The sequence below is a fragment of the Lygodium microphyllum genome, chromosome 6 (genome assembly GCF_053477565.2).
Source record: "Lygodium microphyllum isolate KBCC chromosome 6, Lygodium_microphyllum_v1.1.10, whole genome shotgun sequence".
Classification (NCBI taxonomy): domain Eukaryota; kingdom Viridiplantae; phylum Streptophyta; class Polypodiopsida; order Schizaeales; family Lygodiaceae; genus Lygodium; species Lygodium microphyllum.
In genome coordinates this window covers 141,688,533-141,716,056 of record NC_141140.1, presented here as the reverse complement: position 1 = coordinate 141,716,056, position 27,524 = coordinate 141,688,533, and the positions used below count along the sequence as shown (strand labels likewise).

Sequence of the window (27,524 nt, the reverse complement as noted above, 5' to 3'; positions counted from 1 at the left end):
AATGACAGAAGGCTTTGGTGTGGGTATTGCACGTATGCCAATGTGGCGATAGTCTATGGCGAGACCGGGCTCGTCTGTGATCACAGGCCTGTGCGTCGCATTTGTGATTCTTCTGTCGTCCTGGAGTGCCGTTCTCGAGGCCGCCACTCCATCATCCTCTCGACGCAGCAGCAGCAGCAGCAGATGGTCTGCATCCCCTTTCGGCCGCTGGCCAGTGGCTCGCTCCCTTCTCGTTTCTCTACTCCAGCGAATATCCAACCATCGCCTCTCCAAAGACGATATTCAAGGTTTGTCTCTTGTTGCAAGATGACGAGGATCTTGTGGCCAGTAGATGGCACTGCATAAGTGGCAATGATGGCTATGATCGATAACCATAGCCTGCTTAACATACGTATCAAGAAATACTGCATAAAGCAAAGGTTCCCAGAGGCATGCTATGCCTCAAAGAGTTGTCCTAGAACTGAGTCAGGTTACAAAGTGCCAGGCGGTAGGCTCTTTCCTGTTCATAGGAGATAAGTTTTTAATGAGGATTTCAAGATATCATGTGTGTAAGCTTAATTATCCAATAATGGTCAAGTAAGGGTTTCAGCGACTCATATCCCCTTTACCAAGATCTGACTTGTGCAATCAAATTGAATTATGCCAGTACTATTTTGAGTCCAAAGGTTACTTCTCACCCAAGACATCGTGTTTTCCAAATGTAATTGAATAGTAAGTATTTCAACTCAAAAAGTTACTTCTCACACAAGACATTGCGTTTGCAAAATGGCTACAAAATTGTCCTATGGTTCTATGTAGTTGTGGTATGCTCAACGAGCTATCTTGAAGCTGCAAAAGAGAAGCAAGCAAACAGAAGCAAGGAAGTGACATGAAATTTGTCACACCGTTCTCTCTCTCTTTTTTTTGTTGAAAAGACCATGAATACATTTAGCACATCATGTAAGCACCAATGATCAACAAGCCTGCCATGTAGAGGCCATTGATTAGTTGGTAAATGGCCCTTCTGATCACCCTAAGGGATATGTGCTATATCCTCTAATAGGATCTAGGATAGTCAATATATCCTCATCCTGAGAGCATACATCCCTAGACCCTCATGGCTATGGTAATTAACAAAGGGACATTTAACTCTTGTTACAGAGATATTTACTTGTATGACCCTTTGTTGAAGCGACATTTCTAGGTCTTGCAGATAGTGAGTTGCACTCCTTCAATTTACACATTGAGTTAATCAAAGATTTGAAATTGTATACAATCTACTCGTTGCTTTGTAGAAGAAATTTGATGGAGAAAGTAGGTTGGAATTGGCTCAAGTTGATGATTTAGAAGAAGAATGGGAGCCTCTTAAATAGTTTTCAGATTGTTTGTGATATCAAGTTGTGCTTTGGATTGGAATAATTTTCCTTTATGGTATTTGGACTCTACTCTGCGATAATTTCTCCTCTCTCCTTTTGAAGTGTGAATTAAACCTAAAGAGAGCGAGTTTTTATGTGCTACTTGATTGAGTTTTAGAATTACTCACTTGTGGATGCAAAATGAATGGAGAAGGATGGCTTGGCACATACTCCTTAGATGTTGTAGGTTTATCTCGATGCATTTTCAATAAAGCTCACATTGACTCCTGTAGTGATGGTCTTGCACATGAGCTTTGCAACTATATATTTGCATGAGTCACCTTGAATGTGTAGGTGATGTATTGCATGGGATACATGAGATGCACATTTTGTATGAGAGACATGTGATACATCTTTGGTTTGAGGCATTGTTTATGCTCAAATTGTGCATTATTTTGCCTTGGTATGGCTAAAACATGTTTAGACTTTTTACATGTTGATGCACAACCTTTGGTTTTGATGATAGTTATGAGTCAGGCGTGTCAATTGTGACTTGGTTTTGTTGGTTGGAAACTTCGGCATGTAGAGGGTATGGGCATGGTTAAGCAATAGCTATAGATTTTGTTTGACTATGATGCTGCATGTATTTCTGGTAGTAATTGATGCATTTATTTCATTGTAGTACAATCAAGGGCGATTGCAAGGTTTCAAGGGGGAGGTCTATCACGAGGTGTTGAAAATTTCAATTATTTCATCGGGACAATTAAGTCTTGTACATGTGTGGTGCACATGTGAAAAGATGTTGAAATTTGAGTCATGGTGATTGGCAAACCCTAGCTTGGGCAATGGGAGCCATCAACAAGAGTCATTGTGGACAGGTGTCAATGGATGCATGGCGACATATATTGGTTAATTACATTAAATATACCCTTGGGAACAACATTTTGTGTCATGGGGGTAAGAGATTTAAAATATTTAATGTCTTGGGCTAAGGTCTGTGAAAGTTTTAGAACTTTAAGGCTCATAGGCTGTAGGGATTGAAAATTGAGGTTGGGCAGTAGGCTAATACTTGGGTAGGGGCAAGTGTTTTTCAAATTCCTACATCAATATTGGTGGGAAATTCATTTGTAGAGGCTGAGTTTTTTGAAGGGATGAGTGTGCAATTGGAGTGTGTCAGAAGTGGAGTAGCAGTGTTGAGTGTGAGAGTGAGAGAATCCCAAGATGAGTGTATGAGATTATTATGGTACACAAAGAATAAAATGTATCTATATGTTAGGGTACAAATAAGGGTGTGTTCAGACCCATATAACTTTACATGGAGACGAAGGGACTTTACACCCAACAACCTCCCACTTAAAGCCCTGAAGTGGTACCTTTAAGCTAACCAACTCCCACTAATCTTTGCATGACTCTTAGTGAGAATATTTACAGGGTTATCTTGGGTTTTGATCTTAGTTAGTGTGACAAGACCATCTTCCAAGACTTGTTGTATAAAGTGGTACCGAACATCTATGTTTTTGGTATATGCATGGAATGTAACATTCTTAGCCAGACATATGGCACTCTGGCTATCACAACCGAGCACTGGAGCAGGTGAAGAAAGACCAAAGTTCTTGGCTAGACAACCAAGCCAAATAGCTTTCTGAAAAGCTTCTGTGGCTGAAATATATTCAGCCTCTATAGTGCTCAATGCCATAATTTTTTGCAACCTTGAACGCCAAGAGATAGCCTCACCAACCAAAGTAAAGACATACCCACTGGTAGATTTCCTAGTGTCAAGATCTCCTGCCATGTCCGAATCATAGAATCCTTGCAACTCTAGTGTACCCTTTCCATAGCATATACACTTTTCTTGTGTACCTTTTAAATATTTAAAAATACATTTCATTGTTTCTCAATGTCGCTTTGCCAGGGCTAGACATGAATGTGCTAACAACTCCCACTACATGAGCAATGTTAGGGCAAGTTGCAACCATAGCATATATCAAAGATCCACAAGCTGATGCATAAGGTATGCCCTTCATAGCACTAGTAACTGCATCATCCTTTAGGCAATTAGCTTTGCTAAGCTTTGTATGTGGCAGTAAAGGCACATCAAGAAGATTAGCATCAACCATATTAAACTTGTCAAGTACTTTACTAATGTATTTGTCTTGCAAGAGAAATAACAAGTGCTGCCCTCTATCTCTTTTAATGTGCATGTCCAACTACCCCTAAATCTTTCATAGAGAAGGCTGAACTTAGCTGCCTTTTAAGAGCATTTAAATTGCTCTTATGCTTTCTTGTAATCAACATGTCATCCACATATAAGACTAGCATAATAAGACTTCCATCATTAGCCTTTTTAGTGTATAAGCAATGATGTGCATGATTATGTTTAAATTCATGGTTGAGCATGAAGGTATCAAACTTTTTGTACCATTGTCTAGGGGCTTGTTTCAGACCATATAAGCTGCATTTCAACTTACAAAAAAAATGCTGTTTCCTTGGGATGGCAAAGCCTTCTGGTTGTTTCATGTATATCTCATTGTCTAAATCACCATGAAGAAAAGCAGTCTTCACATCTATTTGATCCAACTCTAAATCCAAGGATGCGGTGAGAGCAAACTAAACACGGAGCGTAGTCATCTTCACCACTGGTGAAAAAACCTCTTGGAAGTCTATATCTTCCTTTTGTGTATAGCCCTTAGCAACCAACCGTGCCTTGTACTTGGGCTTCCCATCAAATACATTTCACTTTGTAAACCCATTTATTGGGGACAACTTTCCTATCCTTGGGCAAAGGTACAAGCTTCCAAGTGTTATTTTCATATAGAGACTTCATCTTTTTTTGCATAGCAAGCTTTCACTTTCTCTTGTTTTCACATGACTGTGCCTCTCTAAATGTCAAAGGCTCACCCTCATCAGTCAAGAAAATGCAATCCAAATATGGTTGAAACCTTTGTGGCTGCCTTTTGACATGTGTAGACCTTCTTATCCAATGGTTTGTATTGTTAGGCAATGGGTCTATATCCTCAGGTACGTGCACATCATTACGAAGTTGCTGATTCTCAGTATTTTCTTGCTGCTGTAATTTGTTTTCAGCATGTTCCTCTTGTTGTTTTATTCCATCCTGTGCATCTATTTGCCATTCATTATCTTTTGGTTGTAGCACAATGTGTTAGCAGTCTAGTCAGCTCATGTATGAGTCTTAGCTATGCTTGATATTATTGGGTAATTTAGGCATTTTATAGGGCCATATTAGTGATAATTTAGGCATTAAACGTTGGCCGACCAGCTGCCATGTTTGGCTTATTTTGGGCCTATTTATTAAGTTGCTTCTCCTCCTCTCATTGTCATCGTCATTTTTCAGGTGGTCTTCCAGTGCCAGTGCCCATACAACTAGTGACTCACTGTTGTATGCGTTATTCTCGTGTTTGGTATATGGATTCCATTTCTCAAGCGTATCTTGGAGTTTTCTTCCTTTGTAGTGTGCTTTTGTTCTTTTGTTCTTTTGTATTGTGTTCAATAGTTTATTTCAGCACTTCTCTATGCTTCCATTACTACACTACTTTTGACATGGTATTAGATTGCATGATCTAGGTTCTTGCTGTGTTTTTTTTGTTGATTACATGTCTTCCTTCCCCCTGTTGATCAGGCTTGTGTTTTTTAGACTAGCAAACCGCGTTTCTAGCTTGTGCCTGGATTTCAGCCTACAATCATTAGGTTGCTACATTAAATGCTCCACCAGCCTGCATTTTTTGGTTTTTTGCCCCTAACCGTGGTTGGGTGATTGCTTGTACAAGCCGTTTTTGCTGTTTTTGGCAAATTTTGACTAGTTTTTCTTTATGTTGCAGCAATTGATCTTCATTTTTGATCAGATTTTTGGTTATACTGCATGTGAACTCTCATTTTGTGAAGTCTTTGCTATTGGTTTGGCTTTATTCCCTCTCTCTATACCCTCTATCTTCTATCTTCTCTTCTTCTTTCTAGATGGCTCCTCGCTGCACTTCTATTGATGATAAGCTACACGGACTTGACTATCTTACATGGAGTGCTGTGATGAGAGCTTGGTTTGTGCAGAAGCGGCTTTTATACATTGTATGTGGAGCTATTTCCTAGCCTTAACTTCCTTTTCCTCTTCTCGAAGATTTTGATGAAGACAACCATGAGGAAGCTGTGCTTACATGGGATTCGGATGATGTCCATGCGTATTTTGCATTGCTTCGATATATTTCTAAAGTTCTCCTTGTAGTTACCTCTTGTAGGACATCCCCAAAGATATGGTCGAAGCTTCAGATGTTGTATGAGGCACCTTTCCCCATGCGTGCTATGACCCTTTATGGATAGCTTCAACAGATAAAGTTTGAGTCCAAGGATACCATTCAATCATTTTTGCTCTGTATTACATAGGTACATGACCAACTTCGACAAATGCAGTCTGTCCTTCTAGAGACACATCTCGTGGGTACAGTACTCTACAAGCTTCCCTCGGAGCTTGATGGAGTGGCGAATGCTTTGAGGGCGCAGACATTGTCATGAGGATATATATTTTTGAAACCTCACTTAAGATATGGATTAAATTTTAATCACATGGTTAAGTAAATGTTGTACATGTGAGGTGTAATTGGGATTAGAGTAAATTTACGAGCGCAGGACTCGAGGAAATCACAGGATATCAAAGGAAAAAGTTGCTATAAGCTATGTCGCATAGGTACTTGGTGGTATTCGGTGCCAGCAATTGGTCTAGGTCATTCATTTGGCCATAAGTGTCAGTTGGTGACATTAGAGAAGTGGCGTTTAATGGTGCTTAACATCAATCTGACGGTCAAAGATGGCACAGAGACACTCAGATATGGAATTTGCTTGGCCAATTTAATTATTGGCCAGTCAAATTAAATATTAAAAAGTAATATTTAATTATGGATAATGCTAAAATACCATTTGGAAAGGTTGCCATTTGTCTAAAATGCCCATGCAAGACTGAAAAACGTCTTTAGAGATTGGAGATAGGCATTTTAATGTATCTAGCCTTCAAGAGAGAGGGAGGAGATATTACTGGTCTGATTTACTGCCATTGGAGGATCTTCTGAAGCAACCAAGAGCAGGAGAAGACCAATAAACATTAAGGTACAACATCTACAGGCTGTTAAGACAAGGCAACAACAGTAAATGACCGATTTTCTTTAGTTCTTTGCATCTACAAGCTGTTGAAACAGTGCAGCAGTAGTAAATGATAGGTTTTCTTCAGTTCTTCACAAAGAAAGTCTGAATTTTCTCTCTCCTCAGCATTCTCTCTCATCTCCCAGCCTTTTTGTAGCCTTGCTTCAAAGATTACAGCATTGAGATTACCAGAGATTGAGAAATTTCAGATTTCTCTGCTGTAAACCCTAATTTGCAGCCGAAATTAGGGTTTAGCAGAAACCTCGGGAAGCGTGCTAGAAATTGAAAGCTTCAAGGCTTGGATTCAATAGGGCTTAAGCTATTTTTAGTCAAATTCAACTGGAGGGACCAGCAAATCAATGAATTTGGGGTATTTTCCATTTCCATTAAAGTGGTTGAAGGCCAATTGACTGTCCGAATCAAGGGGCAAATCAGATTGAAGACTTGCCGGTCATTTTAGACAGCAAGGGAAGTTGGAATACCGAAAGGGATTGGGAGAATCCCATTGTACATAAACTTCTTCTTCAATTAAGTTAAATAAATACCAAAAGGGGTGCCAATTTTGGGGCCAATAGGGTGTCCAATGTCCAAGATTATATGGTAAAGTGTGCATTTTAGTTTTATGAATTTGTTAATTGTTGTAAATAGTGTTTAATCAGTTATTTATCACCCTATCCGAGGAGGAAGACTGGTTTCAGATATCCTCTACACTTGTGAGCTTCACATGTATGTCCTTGATGTTGCTTGAGCATGGGACATCTTTGCGTTTGTAGGGCAGGCTCTCATCTCATTATGGCGGTTTGAGTGAGGCCTTTACAGCTTTAGAGAGGGGCGACAAGACGAAGAAGTCGAAGGCCCAGTGTTATCATTGTGGTAAGAAGGGTCACTTGCGGAAGGACTACAAGGAGTTAGTAGCCTCATGGAAAAAGAAGAAGAAGTGGGATGCGGCCTCCTCCGATGTGTCATTCTTTTCCTAAGACTTCGACTTCGATCCTTCGGCCAATGAGAAGTCTGCAGTGCTGAAAGAATCCGCTTTTGCTGCAGACCACAGGAAGGGCTTGATTACCCCTTTCTCAGCTGCTTCTAGTCCAGGTGATGCATTCATCCATCACAACTCTTCGGTGCTAGAGAGGGTGATGAGATGGGGCAGCTGTGCCTCATCTATATAGGCATATAGGTGCACAGGTTCCAAAGAGGGACGCTCTTGACACATCGATTGAACTCTGGTAAGTTTAAATCCTTGAGCTGGGATTGACGTCTAGGTTTATGTGATGAGCTGTTTCTTTGAGAGTGAGCGGGATTGGCTCCTAGTCTTGAGCTCACATGAGGGGACACTTAGGCGGTCTTGGCCAAAGGCGGGGAATCCATGGTCACATATGTTTAGAGGCATTTTTGATTGGATAGTCTTGTATGCTACTACGAGACATTGCCGACAGATACGGAGATTTGTTATGACTTTCTCTATTTTCAGGCGTTGATACGATCGACATTGACCTCAGGATATGATTCTCAGTGTATTATATCAGATCACCCATGATCTGAGAGAGGGTGTTAGCAGTCTAGTTAGCTCATGTGTGAGTTTGGCTATGCTTGATATTACCAGGTAATTTAGGCATTTTATAGTGGTCATATTAGTGATTATTTAGGCATTTATTTCTGGCTGACCAGCATTGAATGCTTGCCGACCAATTGCCATATTTGGCATATTTTGGGCCTATTTATTCAGTGGCTCCTCCTCTCGTTCAGTCATCATCATTCTTTAGGTGGTCTTCCTGTTGGAGAGAGGAGCTAGTGCCGGTGCCTACACAGCTAGTGACTCACTGTTGTATGCGTCATTCTCGTGTTTGGTATATGGATTCCATTTCTCGAGCACATCACCGAGTTCCCTTCCTTTGTAGTGTGCTTTTGTTCTTTTGTTCGTTTGTTCTTTTGTATTATGTTTAACAATTTATTTCAGCATTTGTATATGCTTCCATTGCTGCACCACTTCTCACACAATGGATTGTTGCTCATTTCTAGTATCAAAAGGAACAGAATCTTTGGCTAATGGCTATTGAATGGCTGGCTGTTTATGCTAAAAATTGACATTTTTTTTTTGTCAAGGTCACCTTGTATGGCATGTTTCAACAACTTTGTCTCATTAAATACTTCGTCTCGGCTGCATACAATCTTCTTGCCTTGAGGAAGCCAAACTTTATAACCCATCTCTCCCTCATCTCCATATCCCATGAAGATGCCTTTAATGGATTTCATGTCTAGTTTGGTTCTTTGTTCTATAGGTACATGCATAAAGGCATCACAACCAAAGACATGTAAATGGTCATATGCAAGTTTGTCAAAACAAAGCTCTTCAGGAATGCCATTTTCCAATGCATGATTTGGAGAGCTATTGTATACATGAACTGTAGTTTTAAGAGCTTCTCCCTAGAATTGCTGCAGGAGATTAGCTGTGGACACCATGCATTTGACTTTCTATCAAAGTGTACGATTATATCTTTTAGCCACGCCATTTGATGCAGGTTTGTAAGGAGCTGTCAACTCCCTTCTAATGCCATGCATCTCACAAAACTTTTTGAACTCATTTTTTAGCCACGCCATTTGATGCAGGATTGTAAGGAGCTGTCAACTCCCTTCTTATGCCATGCATCTCATAAAACTTTTTGAACTCATTAGAAACATACTCACCTCTATTATCCATTCTTATAGCTTTTAACTTAAGTCCTCTGTGTGTGGTAACAAAAGCATGAAACCTTTTAAAGGTATCCATCACTTCCTTTTTGCTCTTTAACACATACACCCATGACTTTCTACTGAAATCATCAATAAAAGCGACAAAGTAATGTGCACCCCCATATGAAATAACATGCATAGTGTACTAAATCAAGAGCATCGGACTTCTTTACAACACCAAAGTAATAAGGATACTTCACATACTTTTCATATATGCAATTATTACAAAAATCGAGACTATAGCCTTTTATATCAAATTTTCCTAAAGAGGAGAGAATCATTACAACAATCGAGACCAGAGCCTTTTACATCAAATCTCCCTATAGAGGAGAAGCATTGGACTTTTAACAACACCAGAGTAATAAGGATACTTCAGATGTTTTCCATATATGCTATCATTACAAAAATCGAGACCAAAGCCTTTTACATCAAAACTCCCTAAAGAGGAGAGAATTTGAAGGCCCTTTTGGCTTGTATGGTCAAGTCTGTTGTGCCAAAGTTCCATTTGTGAATGAACTTCAGCGACAGCCAAGAACTTACCAGGTAATGCTTTACAATGCAAATAGTACAAAGTCTCCTTTTTGTTGCCTTTACAATTAGCACAGAGCCCTTGTGGACCTTCCAAAATCCACCACCAAAGGTAGTAACATAGCCTCTTGCATCAAGTTTCCCAAGTGAGAGTAGACTTTTCTTTATGCCAGGTACATATGTGACATCTTGTAGAATCAGCTCTTGGCCATTTTCAAGGACCAAGTGAATGGTACCTACACCCTCTATTTCATATGCATAGTTGTTGCCCAAGTAAACCTTGCCTAGGCAACTTGTAGTGTATTCAGAAAATGACTCCAAGGAGGGAGTAACACGAAAAGAGGCACTGCTATCCACTATCTAAGATTGGGACAGCCCATCATGGGCTGAAAGTAAGGCATCATTTACCTCCTTTTTGGTGATGTGCATGTCACCTGTTGTTGCCATAGTGTCTCCATTGCACGAGGTTGCAACAAGTATCTCTCTAGTGTTAGAGATCTCTTCAATGACCACACTAGATGCAACATTTGCCTTTGCAACTTCTTTTGAGGGAGAGCTATCATCATCTTTCTTGTCATCCTTCTTTTTCTTTCCTTGCTGTTTCTTTTTTTCCTACTCTTTCTTATAATATCGGTGCTTAGGCCTTTTATGCCCTTTACGTCCACACTGATAGCAAGTAACATCCTGCTGTTTGCCCTTGCCTTTACTTCTACTTTTGCCACTGCTTTCTCCATTGGACTTTCTTTTGATCTCCTCATTGAGGATAGAGCCTCTAACATCAAAGGTTAAAGGAGTGTTGTTGCTAAGTGAAACAATCAAAGCCTCCCAGCTATCAGGTAAAGTCATTAGCAAGAAAATAGCTTTCAGCTTATCATTGAAGGGCTGCAAACCAAAGTCCTGAAAACTGACTCAAAATCGTTGTGAAAGCACTTAAATGCTCAGATGCTAGCTTAGACTCATCGAACTCCATGTTCACAAGCTTGTGCACGAGATGCACTTGATTTATTGGAGTCGTATTTTCATAAGTATCCATTAACTTTTTCGATACAACATAAGTTGTATCAAGACGCTTAATGTCTGTAAGTACATTATCAGATACAACCATTTTAATGTATGCAATGGCCTCCTTGTTGAGTCTAGCCCAATCCTCATCTGCCATAGGTGCAGGCTTAGTTTCCAAGAGAGCATTATCACAGTCATTGAGAAACAAAATGCCTTGCATCCTGTCTTTCCATAGATAAAAGCCAGTGCCATCAAACCTTTTGATTTCAAGGAGGGATTTAGTGTCACTGCTGCTAGAAGCATTAGTGGCCATTTGTCACCAAAGTGCCAAGTACCAATGTTGTAATTTATGACAGCAAACAACAGGCTGAATATTCAGTTAATTTCAGCCCAAAATTTCAGGAAATAAGAGCAAGATTTAGTGTTACAGACAGTGTCCAAATACAAGTGCAGTAGATGAAATGACTTTCAGCAATATAACTGAAATTTCAGCATACATTACATGCATACATCATTGCCAGGTGACTCCCACTTCAGCAATGTCACCAAAAATACATCTGCAACAATCCCAGATCTGCAAATGATCTCTAAGACTGCCGCGCATGAATATTCAGCAATACATCAACTCAATAGGAGCTGCTTGACATGTATACTGCATACATATTTGCTGAAATCAACTTCTGATACACAAAAAAAAACCCCAAGAATTCTTTGCAATTTCTCCAAAATCTCACAAATGGGAAATAAAAGACTCAAATTTCCCTGCTTACATCAGCAAGATTACTTCAGCAATGTCCCCAAAATGCATTACACACATCAATTTTGCCAAAATTCATAAATTTCAGCAAAAGGCCCAAAATTTCACTGACCAATCTGCCTCACTTGCATTAATACGTGTTCCCGAGAGCATAAAACAAGCAAATTTAGCAAAATTTCACTTAAGCCCCAATTTCTCAGGTCCAAATGTGCACCGATGTCAATAAATTCAGTTCAACTGAGCAAAATTTCATTGATACATGAAAGGACCCAAATTTTTCAGAGCCAATGTGCATTACGTTTGCAATTTCCAGGTCAAATGTCATTGCTATGGATGAGCAACATCAAATTTGGGAAAAGCCCCAAATTTCAGCCATGAAATTTCTGAAAAATCTTAACCGTGCTTCCACGCGTGAAGTTGGAATTGTGTAAGTGTGCCAAGTCACACAAAAAGTCAAATGAGTTGTCAATTGACTGCTGGGCGTTGTGGCGAGCTGCTGAATGGGTCCCGCTAATTGTCGGACGTCAAACAAGCTGTCAATTGATTGCTGGGGGCTGTTGCGAAATGTCGCCTGGGTCCCACTGGTCAAGACTGATTGCCACCACCTGCCGTGAGCAATCGCCTGGTCCACGCTGACCTGGGAACAATTGCTTGCAACCTTGGAATTGTCGCCTGCAACCTGAGAATTGTTGCTTGCACAGATTTAGGGTTTCTGACCTGTCACTTGTTTGTCCAGCACACACACGTGTGTGAAGCTAACGTTTCTTTGTGCGAACAAGTTGAATTTGACACGCATAGACTTCGGGAAGCACGCACAGTTTAGCTGGAGCTCTGATACCAGTTTGAAGGGATGAGTGCTCAATGGGAGTGTGAGAGCAGCAGTGTTGAGTGTGAGTGAGAGAATCCCAAGATGAGTGTACTAGATTGTTACGGTACACAAAGAATAAAATGTATGTATATGTTAGGGTACAAATAAGGGTGTGTTCACACGTGTATAACTTTACACAAAGACGAAGGGACTTTACACCCAACATTTTGCATGAGCAGGTTTGCTACTTATGTAGCTAGTGGAGATGCCACGGGCCATTTTGTGTTAGTTTGGGAAGTGGGCAATTTAAAGAAATACTTGAGCAAAGAAGATAAAACACAAAGAGTACGACAAAACACAATGATGAACAATTGAACTCAAAAGTATGAGTGCTGAAAAGAGACTATGCTAAGTGAATGCAATGGGGTTGAACCTTCGTGTCTTAGAGTGGATCGGGGTAGAGATAAACTGGAGAGAGTCTCTTACTTTGAAGGGGTCCCAAATTGCAGCAGGCAGGCTCCGTGTGTGATCAGCTGCTGTAAATGCAGATCAAAGTATGGAATTTTTTGGAATAGGCTAAGGAATGGCAGTGGCAGCAAGGTGGCCTGCATAGGTGATGAAACACCAGGCATTTGCTTGAAAACACCGACCAGGCTGCAAAACACAGCAGCTTATAGTAGGTTGATTGCTCCAAAAGATGATCAGGAAGCTGGCCAGCAGCAAACTCAGGCAGGACAGATGTAGTTCATTGATCTGAGGATGATGTCAACTGTTGTACGGCCATGGTAGACTGAAAATGCAGCCTTTTTGGATGACGCCAGTTGCTAGATGCCCTAGATGCACAATGGATAGGCCGTGTATAGTAAATGCAGGTTGGAATAGATGGCTAATCTGGTCACCTGGCTGTAGGAGAGGTTAGATGGCACCACAAATTGAGATATCCACCAATGAGGGGTGTGGACAATAGTGGAATAGGACATTGGCTAATGGAGAGGTGGAAATCTGCAATCCCAACCACTTGCCAGGGTATTGATGATGAAGGAAAAATATAGAGGCATTTGCCATATGTTGCCATAGGATGTATTGCCATAGGGGCTGCCATATGATGTGGTGGATCCAAAGTTCATGGCTTTGTGATGAAGGAAAAGGGATGGGATGCATAGATGCAAGGGGAGTTTCATGCACGCAAATATAGGTTTTTCCCTCATCCAAAGTACTCATTCACAAAAACCCAATGCAAAGGGTAATGCAAAGTGTCACATTCAAAGAAAATGCTCTACAACAGTGCCACTTGGATAGTGCCCTCATAGGGGTATTATTCACTTGCCCAAAGTGCCCTTTGAAAATCATGATTATTAGGATGCAACTGGATGAGGTTATAAAAGTACAAATGTAGCTAATAGAATAGTGACCAAAATCTTTTAACTACCAAGAGAAAAAGTTACTTGAAATGTCCACCTAGGATTCAACCTTCACACGAGATACGAGACAAGCTATAGTGAATATCCGCGAATGTATAGGTAATGGACATTAGACTCATCTCCCACCCTTAGAGCCGCATGGGTTCACCCCCAAGCGTGGGAGCTAGCAGCAAATTGAGTCACGACCACGTCCTAAGAACTAGGATTCCATACCACCAGCCCACACTATCCTAGTGTACAGACGTGTTCATCGATGGGCCAAGAGTTCAAGAGTAGTAATTGCACAATGATGTGCACAATAGAGCCTTGGGTCCTATAAATAGGAAACGAATTCCCTAATCCCCCTAAAGTACCCTTAGTGCATTCCTACTAAGTCACTTCATGATCACTGTGACCAATGCTACTAGCTATTAGAAGTGGGTGGCAAGTGCAACGATAGAAGTGTATAAACTTGTAATAAACTGCCCAAAACAAGAGAGAAATGAGAGATGCAAAGATAGAGAAGAGTATGCAAAGAGAACTTAGAAGAATGCTTGGGAAATGGAATTCAAATACCAAGACACAAGATAGTTAAATATAACAATGAGTCAATAGTTGAGAGAGCACTGACATTGGCTTTCTCTCTCCAACAAGACTTGCAAATAATAGAGTATGCGTCGATGTGTCTGAGGAGGAGGGAGCTCGTGGCCGACATACAGGCGAAATATCAGTTTAGGTTGACAAAAAAAGTGGTGACCAAAAATAAAAGTTGGCCAGCCAAAATATGCATAGTTGGCCATAAACAGAGGCCACTAAATCAGGCGCCCACAAATCAATATAAACCATAAATGGTAAGTAATGTGTGTTGAGAAACCCTTCACCCTTCACCTGCAGTTTGCGTTTTTTGTGTTTCTGTGTTTTGCGTTTAGGGTTTGCAACCCCAAAAAGGGGCGCCATCCTAGACTGACTATGCCTATTTATAGGCCACTCATTCATTCACCACGGCTGATTCATTCAGTCCGTCACCTCTTCTCTCTAGCCTCTCCACTACCCTCACGCCCCTTCAGGAGGACATTGCGGTTCGTGGTTCGTGGCTGTGTTGTTCATCTTCCTTGTGCTACGGCACCCCTGGTCCCTTGTATCACTTTCACTCCATGATTCGGAACTTCATCATTCCATTCATCAAAGTTTCTTCTCTCTTCTCTTCTCATCTCCATGTTTGTGGAGTTCACTCCGTGTTCCTCCTCGCCAACCCTACTGTCTCGTTGGTACATCATCTTTTGACATGGTATTAGAGTTGGATCTGCTCACCTAGCAGCGAAGATCCTCCACTCCAGTGAAGGCAAAGACCGGTGGTGGGTTCGGCATCCACTTCTCTTCTTCTTCGACTGCATCAAAATCTCGTTTTTGCAGGTTTTAGGTGTTTTCAGCTTGCTGCCCACACCCCTTTCGCGGAGGACATCGCAGTCTCAGCTGTCCCTTGCTGTCATCTACAGTTTGGCACCCGTTTTCAGCCTTCCACCTGCAGTTTGCAGCTGTTTACAGTAGAGCAACTATTGTTGACCACTCTCCATTCAGAAAACAATCTCGTTTTTGCAGATTTCAGGTATTTCAGCTTGCTGCCCACACCCCAGACGCGGAGGACATCGCGGTCCAAGCTGGCCAGAACAGTCTGGCGCCTGTTTTCAGCCTATCACACATTGTTCGGAGTTGATTTCAGCATATTGATTGCTGCTGCTGTTTTTTTCCTACATTTTTAGTCTTTCTCTCTCCTGCTGCCTGCGTTTTTAGTCTTTCTCTCTCTTGCAGGGTGTCCTGCCTACGTTTTTAGTCTTTCTCTCCTGCAGGCTGTCTTGCCTGCGTTTTTAGTCTTTCTTTCACCTACTACCTACGTTTTTCGTCTTTCTCTCTCCTGCAAGTTATTTTTCCTGCGTTTTTAGTCTTTCTATCTCCTCACCTGCGTTTTTCTACTGGTTGCAACCTCTTACTGCTGGTCACATCCTCCTCCCATTGGTAGCTCACTTCCAACCCTTCACACTGCCCTCACACCCCTTGAGGCGGACATTGCAGTTCGTGGTAGCAAGGCACACTAGTATCCATGGCTTCTTTACCAACAGATGACCAAACTACTGGGTGCTCCACCGATGCTTGCTGACTTCGACCCTTGCTTTCCATCCCCCCAGAGTACATGCGTCTTCCACCAGGCTCTCCTTGTGCCACCTCTCCTTTCTGGGCCACAGAGATCGTTCTACATCGGCTATCAAAGTACTATGCTCAAGGCAATAAGACGCATCCGATACGCACTAAGTCCTTTCGAGGACATGGAGGATTGATTGGGGCTACAATCTCCTAGAGATCGTCGCAATGCCAACGGTAGTCTTCTCCCACTTATTTTCAGATACAGTGGCTTCCATGACCTACGGATTTGCAGTTCGCTCCATCAAGAGACAGTGATTGTTTGATACCGTCTCCTCGTTAGTCTGCTCCTTCGAGAGACAGTGGTTGCTCGACTCCTTCCTCTTCTTCGGCTATCCAGTCTGCTCCACTGAGAGACGGTCATTGTTGCCCACCTCTTGCTCATCTTGAGCCTCCTTCCCCACCCTCTTCCACTCAGGTTCGACAGGCCACTTTTGGGTGCTTTTTGGCTTCCTCTTCGGCACCCTAGATACCTTCTTCAGCACGACTGGCATCACTTCCTTCGTTATCAGACATTTCGAAGTTTGTGATCCATGAGTTTTTGGATTCCCTATCTACTTCAGAGGGGGATGTTATTTCTTTACCCTTAGAGGGGACATCTACTTCTTCGACTTCAGCGGAGGCCTCTCCATCTCCCACCTCAGAGGGGGAACCTACTCCACATGAAGCTCTTCACCCATCTTCTACTTTCTTAGGGTGGTTGTCTTCGACCAGTCATCTCTTCTATTGATACCTAGGATCTTCAGGTACCACCTAGATCGGGACCTCGAAGGTTCAGCCGAGACTTGGTAACGAGGCCTTTGTATTCCTTCCAGCATGGATGCACGGAGCTAGTGGCTTTTCTCTCGAGGTTAAGTTTCGGGTTCTCCAATTCACTCTATCTACTGTTCTTTACTGCAGGTTACCTTTCAGGTGGAAATATTGGATCTTCGGGATCCCCTACATCTTCTTCCTCCTCTTCTCTTCTTGTCTTGGTCACTTGGTTAGCTTGGAGCCACCTCTCGAGATCGAGTATGAGCATATCCTTATGGTTCTCAGCACCACACAAAGTCCGACATTCCTCCTATGCATTGCATGTTTTCATCATCTTTGTACTCGGGCGCTTAGGCAAGCGAACAATTTCCCCATTAGGGACATTGTCCAAGTGACACCTATTACATGAGCATTCTTCAGCATGTAGCATTGCATCTCTACCTCACACTTCTCTTGTTCCCCTTTTTGGGCCTGAGAGGAGGTGTTGAGAAACCCTTCACCCTTCACCTGCAGTTTGCGTTTTTTGCGTTTTTGCGTTTTGCGTTTAGGGTTTGCAGCCCCAAAAAGGGACGCTATCCTAGACTGACTATGCTATTTATAGGCCACTCATTCATTCACCACGGCTGATTCATTTAGTCCGTCACCTCTTCTCTCCAGTCTCTCCACTATCCTCACATCCCTTCAGGAGGACATTGCGGTTTGTGGTTCGTGGCTGTCTTCATCATCTTCCTTGTGCTACGGCACCCTTGGTCCCTTGTATCACTTTCACTCCATGATTCGGAACTTCATCATTCCATTCATCAGAGTTTCTTCTCTCTCCTTGGTCCCTTGTATCACTTTCACTCCATGATTCGGAACTTCATCATTCCATTCATCAGAGTTTCTTCTCTCTTCTCTTCTCATCTCCATGTTCGCCGAGTTCACTCCATGTTCCTCCCCGCTAACCCTACTGTCTCGTTGGTACCTCATCTTTTGACAATGTGTCTAGCCCACAAAATCAACACAAGCTCACACACTAATTTACTAACACCCTATCTTAGATCATGGGTGATGTGGTACAATACAATATACAATGATAATGATTCATCATAGTATATAGAACAATGACGATTAAAATGGACTATGGATACCCAAAGGAGTAGGTGGCCAATCTACCACCAAGGTGTCTTGGAGAAGGCTTGATGTCAATGTTGATCAGAGCAACTCTCATTGTTCTGTCAATAGTGTCTTTGATGTATCATGTATATCTTGTTGCCAATGCCGTAGCGCGTAGATGACTATAGATTCCTTGTCATTGGCTAGACCATCAAAGTGTCTCCTCATGTGAGCTTGGACTAGGAGCAAATCTTGCTCTTTGTCAAGAAACAGTTCAGCATAAACCTAGATATCAATTCTAGCTCCGGGATTGTAAAATTTGGCAGACTTTTGTTGATGTGTTGGAAAATCTCTCTTTGGATCTTGTGCACTTGTATAGATGAGGTATGATTGCCCTACCTCACCATCTCCTCTCACTCCCTCTCTGACACCGGAGAGTCCTGAGGAATGATTGTATCATTAGCACTAGAAAGTAGCAGCAGGTGTCACGAGGACGTGAAAATTTGATGCTTTGCTTATGTTTAATTGACATTTGATTAAAGGATTAATCAAACGTGCAATTAAAAGATGCACATGTGTTGCACATGTGAGGTGCAAGCTACTTTTTCACAGTTGAAGGCCCAAGGACCCTGTGAAAAAGATGGGTGTCAAAGGCAAAAGTTGTAACAAGTTATACTTGTTAGATTCTAGGTGAATTTTGGTGTCAATTTGCCCCTAGGACCATTAATTGGCCATTAAGTGTCAGTGGTGACACTAGGGATTAGGCATTAATTATGCTTGTCCAACGATCAATTAATGCATGGGACCACTTTGGGTTGCAAATGGCCTAGCCAATTAATTTTTGGATGGGCAAGGTCAATTTTTTGGGTATGGATTAAGGGCTGAATTATTTTTCAGAATTAATTAATTCTGAAAATCAATTAAATGGCTGAAAATTGCTGAAAATGGATTAAGAAAGCTCCCACTTGGCAAAACTTTTCCATGCAAGTGGGGACAGGCTAAATAGGGCTGAAGGGAGAGGGAAATCTCGTTTTTTCATTTTGGAGCTGTTGGAAAGAGGTGTTGGACTGTTGCTGCCAGCTCTTGGGGCTATTTCCCAGCCATTGGAGACCATTTTGGTGATGGAGATTGCATATTCTTGACCTTGGGAAGCTGGCAATTGCTACTGATGCACTTTCTCCTGAAGATCACAGTCTCTGATGCTCCTATTGTTGTTGGTGCATCCGTTTGGGGCTGGTACAGCAGGGCAGCAGTTGATTTTGATCAGTTCTTTGCGACAAATCTCAGAATTTTCTCTCTCTACAGCATTCTCTCATCTCCTTCAGCCTATGTTCAGCAATTCTTAGCCATTCGGAGGAGATCTCAGCCATTTTTGGTGGGCTGATCTGTAATTTCTGCAATAAATCCTAATTTACAGCAAAAATTAGAATTTAGCAGCCACCTTGGGATCCGTGCCAGGGATTGAAGGCTCAAGGGACTGAAATCAGTAGCTGATAATTGAAGATTATCAAGGGATTTTAGGAGCCAGCCCATCCCGAATTGATTTGGGGCAGCATTTGGCTAGCCAAGGGTCAAATTGGAGAAGAAGTCCTGGGTGAATTAAGGGGCAAATGACCCAAAAGGCTTGCTGGTCATTTATGACAGCAAGAGCAATTGGTTAGCAGCAGGAGATTGAAGAATCTCAAGTTGTACTCCTTCCAATTGAATGAAAGCTAAAGAAATACCGCAAGGGGCGCCAATTTTGAGGCCAACAGGGTGTCTACGGTCCAAGAATGTTATGGTAAAGCGTGTATTTCATTTTATGTGCATTTATTTATTGCTGTAATTAACTCTCAAATCAGGTTATCACCACCCATTCCAAGAAGGAAGGCTGGTTTCAGTAGGAGGGGCAACCATGCCCTTCCCATTCTTGGCAGAAGGCAAGCCCTTCCATGGCTTGGCTTTGGCCTTGGCCAAAAGATTTGAATCAGAGTTGGAGTTGAAGGATGATGACTCATTAAATGAGTTCGTATCCTATTGTTGCTTCTCCTCCTTCTTTTGCAATGCTACTAGCTCATTGCAATCCTTGTGTTAGTGGCCCTTTTTCCCATAGTGATAATACTAGGCTGTTGTCTTTTTCTTCCTATCACCCCTCTTTGAATATGCAAATGCCCCATCATGGTCACCATATAGAGATGGAAGCGTCCCTTGTAACCTAAAGGATGCCTCATGCTCAGGTAGCATGAAGGACCCGTGTAAAGCTCACTAGTGTCGATGATGTTTGGGCTCGAAGAGCATTGGCTACTTCATCAAACTCTGGAGGGAGCTTATAGAGTACAATTTCCATGGGATGAGTCTCTAGAAGCATAGACCACATGTGCTAGAGCTGATTTTGCACCTATGTAACATGGAGTGATTGGGGGGTGTCCTTTGGCTCAAACTTCATTTGTTGGAGCTGACCACAGAGGGTCATAGCTTGCATGGTAAATGGATCCTCGCACAACATTTGTAGCTTCTCCCATGCGTCAAAAATTGTCTTGCAAGAGGTAATTGTTGGAAGGACCTTTTTAGAAATGCACTTGAGAAGAGCAAAGTAAGCACAAGGATAATCTAAATCCCATGTAAGAAATGTTTCCTCGTAGTTGTGGTGGCTCCAAATCATTTGGAGGATATTAGGGGTTGCATAGTAGCTCTTGAAGCCACATACCACAGGTACTTTTGCAAAAACCATGCTTTCATAATGACACTTGAAACTAGCCTTCTTGGATAGAGTGGTAAATCACTTGATTAAGCACTAATTATAAGCAAGCATAAAATTGACATAAACCAAAAATACAAAATAATCTTGGATAGTAGATTCCCAGTTGGCCCAAAACTAGCGTCCTTTCTAGTATTTCTTTAGCTTCTAGTAAAATTGGATGAAGTACATTGAGATTTGGCTCCAATCTCCTTCACTATCTAATGTCTCTTGCTGTCAAAAATGGCCAGCAAGCCTTTTTATCAATTTGCTCCTTGATTTGATAGGGGATTGGCCTCTAAGTGACCCTTTGTTGGTCAAATCTAGCCCCAAATTGAATTGGGATGGTTGGCTTCTTGAAATCTTTGGCAACTCCTTGAATTCCAGCTGCTGATTTCAAGTACTAAGCCTTCAATTTTTTGGCACGGGACTTGAGGCGGCTACTAAGCTCCAACTTCTGCTGTAAATTAAGGTTTAGAGCAGCAAATGCTCTGCTGTCCACCTTCTATGGTTGAAATCTGCTGTAAATGGCTGAGAAAAGTTGAGGGAATGTTTGTAGATCAGAAAGAAAGCTGAGGAGAGAGAAATCTCTGATTTCTATCACAAGAAAGTGCTCAAATTTCTTGCTGTCCTTCAGGAAATGGCTAAATGATTGCTACCCACCATTAATAGGAGCCCCATATGCAGTTGCCTGCCCCTGTGGGCCCCAAAATTGGTGTTGCTTGCCTGTGGACAGCCTATAGGGGCTGCTGTCTACCTCAATGGCCTCTTGATTAGTTGGCGGCAGCTCTTTGCTAGTCTCCAATTGTTGGGCTAATCACCAATGGCTAGGAGGTTGCAGCAACAACGCTCTTTCTTCCTCTCCCAACCTCCACAATACTGGAACGAGGCTCAACCAGTCCCCCAACAGCCTTTTCCTCACTTGCATGGCAAGTTTTGCCAAGTGGCAGCTTTCTAATTAAAAATTTCAGCAAATCAATTAATTTTCAGATTTAATAATTTTGAAAATTAATTTAACACTTGTCCCTACTTAGAAAATTACATGTGCCCATCCACAATTAAATTGGCTAGGCCATTTTGACTCTCAAGTGATCCTGTGCTTTAATGGATCCCTAAATTGGCATTAATTAATCAATTAATGCTTGGTTTTGGGTCACCATCGACACTTATTGGCCAGTTAAACGCCCTAGGCCAAAATTGACACTAGGTACCACCTAGTAACTGACTAGTGTAACTTATTATAACTTTTGCCTTTGACACCCATTTGCTGACATCTTGGGGTCCTTGGTGTGTCATTGTGACTTAACTGGCTTAGACATCACCTAGTAACTAAATTAAATGCTAAGTAAAGCATGAAAAATTCATGTCCTTGTGATAGCAGTCCAAGTTAAGTAATCAGGTGCATGAAGCTTATCATCAGTAGAACACCAAGGGGTGCCATTTGGAGAGGATAAGAATTGAAGATGATGAAAATAAGAGATGTAGAGAGAGTGGACATCCAAACACAACACAAAGTGTACTTAGCATGAGTTCACACAAGGAGTGTACTCAAGATAAATGGTCTGACAGGATCATTTTGTCCTATGGTCAAGAACCAACTCGAGTTCGAATGAAACATAATGAGCAACATCCTTCAGCTCGACTTTCTCAATCAAAACTGTCAGCTCACCTTGTCCTAGTCGTTATTTCAAATGACTCATTTGGAACATTGCGTGAACTCAGATATCTGGAGGTAAATCAAGCTCATAGGATATGTTTTCTCCTTGTGCATTTGAAAAGGACCATAGTATTTCGAATATAATTTATAACACTTGCTAGTAGTTATTGAATCAAAGTCCTTTGGTACTTTGAAGTAAACCAACATGTCCTCTTGAAGCTCTGGAGGAGTAAAATTTTGGTTAGCACAAAATGTAGTATGATCTTGGTCCGTTTTAATACTTTCCCTTGCAATGGTTAACATTAGCCATTTGAGTTTTTGGGGCTGTTTAAATGAGCTAAATAAGGTCATATGTGAAATGCTCCTTTTTTAGCTAAACATGATTTTCAAGTCTCGGATTGGTCCTCTAATCTCTCGGATCTCCTTTGTATGATCAATTTCTAGAATAAAGATTAAAGAAATACCTCAAGGGTTGCTATGTTTAAGGGCCAATTGGTGTCGACTTATCCCATTTGCTAAGTAAAGTAGCTTGATTAAGGATTCTAAGAGTAGGTTAGGAATCCTAAGAATCTAGCCTAGGGAAATTCCATTACTCTTTGAATGACCAATGAATGAGCTTTAGTGAAAGGGTTGAGAGTGTTGAGAGAAATGGCCACCCATATAAACCCCTTCACACCACACATGAATATGTCCTAAAAGAAAGCCATTGAGAGGTAAGACTTACATGGTTGCTATTAAACGTTCACTCTTAGCAACTAATATTAGGACAATTGTTTAAACACTGGTCTGCATGCATTTGAGTTATTTTCTAAAGCATTTCCACATTTTTTGCATTGTTTTCTTCGACTTGGGCACAAGATCTCTACTTTAGGTGACTTCTTTTGGAGGAGCACATCGATGGATGCTCAAGCTATATGTCCTTACGGGCGAACAAGTGGATCTGATAAGATGTGTGTTCATTTCTTGGGAGGAGGAAAGGAGGTGCGCTTTTGCACAAGATTGACAATTTAGAAGAGGCAAGAGCTCAACATGCGTGCAGCAGATTGGGATGCCTTGGCTCGATTGAGGCAACATGTGGTTGTTGATCTTGCCACACACATTCCACGAGCAGCATCAATTACACCCTCTTTGAGATTGGCTATAGCTATAACCTCATCCTTCCATTTCCGGAGCTTGGAGGTCAGGGCACCTACTTTTGATGTACCTTGCATATAACGCTAGAGTACCCTTGAGGCAAGAGGAGATTGATGTTACTGTCACTCGCTTCTTCTTTGTGGATCACATTGTCTTTCATATTGTGAGGTAAACTTTCAAAAATAATAAATGTTTGTTGTGTAGTCAGTAATGGAATAAATTTCAATGATAAATCATGATTTTGATCTTTGAAGTTTGCATGCAACACAGCACATGGGATCATTGATGAATCATGATGTGTATTGTGTTCAATAATCAATTAGGTTGGAATTTTTCAAGGGAATGTTGAAGATGGTTGCTGAATATGGCCCTACTTATACCACTATCATCACAGCACTTGCATACTACTCTCTTGGCGAGCCGGAGATGAAAGGTTGAGCAGGCTGCAAAGGATATGGCGATGCTTTGGGCATGCCACGGTGTGACACCGATCATGGATGGAGCGACAATTGGAGGAGATGTCATTCCAACAGATTCATCCTGGAAATGATGATATTTGCCTATTGCATTAACTAGATGTGCAACACTCTGGTTTTCTATCTTCACAAGTTCACCTCGTCTAAAGGGATGATAGTGAGATGGGGATTTTTTCCATCTCTGACTAGCAGAACTCACCTATAAGAGGACACCTTGAGCTGGGTTAGGCAATTCCTGATTGGCATTGTCACCAAGGATGGGGATGGGGATGGGGGGGACTGAGGAAAAAAGGGGACGGGGGACCTAAATTGTATGTTTTTAAGACACCCTCTCACTCTCTTTTTCAGCTATGCATAATGGAAAATACTCTATAAAGGAACTAAACAAATACAATACCTTAACTCCAAAAACTCGTAAAAATCTCCCATAAAATTTTAAAACAATACATGAGCCATGAAAGTTGAGACGTAAATTAACAGTGAATACTCAAATTGAAGAATAGAAGTAACAATTGTCAATGCCAACTGGCGACTGAGAAATGCCGTGTGACATAAAGACTGCAGTCCAAGAGTAAACACTGAATAATGAGTATTCGGATTGAAGACTACAAGAAACAGTAGAAACTGAGAAGTGTAGTAAAAGTTAAAACTGAGGAAACCATAAATGCCATATGACATAAAGACTAAATGCTAAACACTAAATAATGAATTCTCGGATTGAAGACTACAAGAAATAGTACAAGTTGAGAAACAGTAAAACTAGTGGACTGAAGACTACAAGAAACAGTACAAACCCTATAACACATGGTGTACCCTGCATCCTGTCCCACATGTCCCCCTCCAACCCTCCCCGTCCGGGGACATGTCCCTTTGTGATAGACCACTGCATGGAAACACACCCTTTTGGAGGATGCATCGGAGATGGGTCTTGTGTTTTGGGACAACATCCTTGCATTCTGGGCTTGCGTCCCTTAGGACTATGCTCCTTGGATTCCAGCTTTTTAGCTAATTGTGTGGTTGGGTCAGCCCTTTTCACGTTTTTAAGTACCTGGTGGTCTGAAAAGACTTTCTTTGCATCTAGCCTGTGAATGCAAATGGTATGAACTAGAGATCATTCCTCCTCTCTGGCCCAGCTAGTGATAAAGAGTTTGGTCCTGCAAAGACAATTCAAGGGCCTATTGCTTTATTGGCGAAAAAATAAACCAAGTAATTTAGTTTTGTTTGGTTGTTTTAGGGCAGCTTGTCATCATGGTGGCACACTGGCATCCCATTTTCAACTGAGCCATCCTTCCAATCTTCACCCCTCGTGCTCTCTTCATCAGTATGCATTGTAATCGTGCAGGGCAGGGCCTGTCATTGCATAGAAGAATCTTTATTGCTTAGGCTGGTCAATTCATGGCTTTTCTTTCTATGTCATCTTACTTGTGTGTGCATCCTGACACTGGCTTAATTGTCATTGTACTTCAACAGTAGTCTCCCTCCACAAGTATTTGAGACATCACGCCCAAGTCAAAATCTGTAATGAGTTAGTTGCCTGAAGAAGATACAACTCTCTGGGTTTACCTGGATTGTCTCAGCTTTTCTCTGTTGTCTGCTGTGTTGTCTGATTTCATAAGGTTTATTTGGCTGTATGCTGTTTCTTATAATATGTAATAGATACAACTCTCTGGGTTTACCTGGATTGTCTCAGCTTTTCTCTGTTGTCTGCTGTGTTGTCTGATTTCATAGGGTTTATTTGGCTGTATGCTGTTTCTTATAATATATAATAGATCCTATGGTTTAGAGCTTCATAATGGTAAACTGATCATCACAATCATAAACATAGTAGGTTTAGTCAATGCGATCTCCATGAGTGACACAATTTGAATCCACAGGTGCGGAACGTATCAAGCACATCAAGTCTACTTTAGATACTGGTTGGGCCTTTTGGATGAATGCGGGTACTATTGGCTGGGATTACCTTATCAATTATTCATGGAGAAATATAAGTCCTCCACAAGTTTTGGGAATCTTGAGGCTAGTTGGAGACCTTCAATCTGCTGTTGGGGAACTTATGCAGCTGCCTACTGATATGGATCGAATTAGATGGATTTCAGCTAATTACGATCGGCTTCTGCAGATTGCAAAGTCAGTTCTTCAAAAGATCTTGGACGTGTTTGACCAACCAGTAAGTAATAACTCTGCTGACTTGTGGTGCTCCCACTCTTAAAATTGCTGTTCCATATTCTATTGTATGAAAGTGAGTGCAGCATAAGTAGCATGCTTGACTGGCAGTTAAGTGTGCTTTGATGTTCCAGGACAGAGATTTGGTAATGAAGGTGTTTCCACCGAGTCATCTTTATTTTCAACGAGCAGAATCACTCTCTCTTAATTTTTTAAATTCGAATAGTGGATGTATGGTTCCATGGTATAGGTCAAGGTATCAGGTTGGCCTGCCCCATGTGTGCCATTTTTTAATCAAACCTGGTGGAGAATGGTGAATATTTGTGTGCAAAACTGGTCTAGAATGATCAATCTTTAATTATCTCATTTCTTTGCTACACTCCTTGTTGATGCCTCGTGACAGTATATTCACCTTAAAATCTTGTGCATTTAAGTATTCCCAAAGAGAAATTGTGCTCTTGCAGGGAGCTATCCGAAACTTGGTGCTGTCAATCCAAACAGAAGTGGTTAGAGGAGATATTTTGTGGGACGCTTTGCAGTTGGGAGCGGGAGATTTGCAGAGCCTTATGCAAGTTGTTAAAGATCTACTCTGGAGGTATTATGGCCCTTCTAATGCAGGAATTCACTCCGAGCTGTGAAACTGCAAAATTGTCTAAGCCACTCAACTGATCCTGAATGTTCCTTTAATGGCCTAACAATCTGGAGATTCTTGCTGGAGCAGCGCTAAATGAATTGTCATATCCTGCTATTGTGTGGCTAAATATCACATAAATCACAAGATTGCTGGAGGAAAGGCTCTTAATCAAACAGTTGAGATTTGCCAATGATAACCCCAGTCAAACACAAGTTATGAGATTGTAAATGCTGTAAATGCAATCAAGTTGCAGTGTGTTTGTGGTTGTGGCAATGCTCTTAACCAAACAGTTGAGATTTGTCAATGATAACCCCAGTCAAACACGATTTACAAGATTGTAAATGCGATGCGATCAAGTTGCAGTTTACTTGTGGTTGTGAATATTATCGTGGTGTAGTGACATTTCTTCTCAACTTGTGCAACTGGGGGACTTCTAACTGCGATATGATTTGCAAGAACCAAGATCAGGTAATGTACATCTCAATGCCATGGAGGATAGCATACTCGTAAGCAATTAAATGTCAAGACCCTGTTCCAGAGCTCTTTGATTAAAAACTGTTGTCATGGATTATATGTTTTACTGGCAGACTTACTTGAAGGGTTCTCTTGAGATCATCATTTGATGAAAGAGCAGTTCTTATATGGAAAACTTTGTTAAGTTGGTTTTCCAATTTCATGTAGCACTGTCAATTAAGATGTTCCCAACCTCGGATATATTGCAACTTGATATGGGTGCTTAACCATTTGCAGCTTTCAATCAAAATTTTGGCTTGCTCTCCAAGTAATTAGTGCATAGGCTCAGCAGTAGCAAAAGCCAGTAGTCCAAACATGCAACAAATTTATCCACTTAAGCATTGGAAAAGCCCACAGGTAGCAAACATTTGCAGTCCCCAACAGAGAAGAAATTTATTCACTTGGTCATGCCAAAGCATAAAAGTTCTAGCAGAGATCATTAATCCCCAAATAAGCGTACCTGAGTAGAAGAGGCAATATGAACAG

At 41.5% G+C, this 27,524-nt stretch overlaps 1 protein-coding gene across 1 annotated transcript; it reads left to right on the top strand.

The window, feature by feature from the left end:
* On the top strand, positions 1-27,240 carry LOC148035216 (adenine phosphoribosyltransferase). Its single transcript, XM_087680175.1, has 3 exons — positions 1-287; positions 25,603-25,895; positions 26,356-27,240. The coding sequence occupies exons 1-3, from the start codon at positions 56-58 to the stop codon at positions 26,527-26,529; spliced, it is 699 nt and encodes a 232-aa protein (XP_087536301.1). The 5' UTR covers positions 1-55; the 3' UTR covers positions 26,530-27,240.
* Positions 27,241-27,524: the final 284 nt, after the last annotated feature.

Bases quoted from the DNA above. Each gene is read 5' to 3' on its own strand.
- LOC148035216 (XM_087680175.1), top strand. From the start codon at position 56: ATGGCGAGACCGGGCTCGTCTGTGATCACAGGCCTGTGCGTCGCATTT. The intron at 288-25,602 runs GTTTGTCTCTTG...TTGAATCCACAG, and splicing joins CTCCAAAGACGATATTCAAG to GTGCGGAACGTATCAAGCAC. The intron at 25,896-26,355 runs GTAAGTAATAAC...GTGCTCTTGCAG, and splicing joins TGGACGTGTTTGACCAACCA to GGAGCTATCCGAAACTTGGT.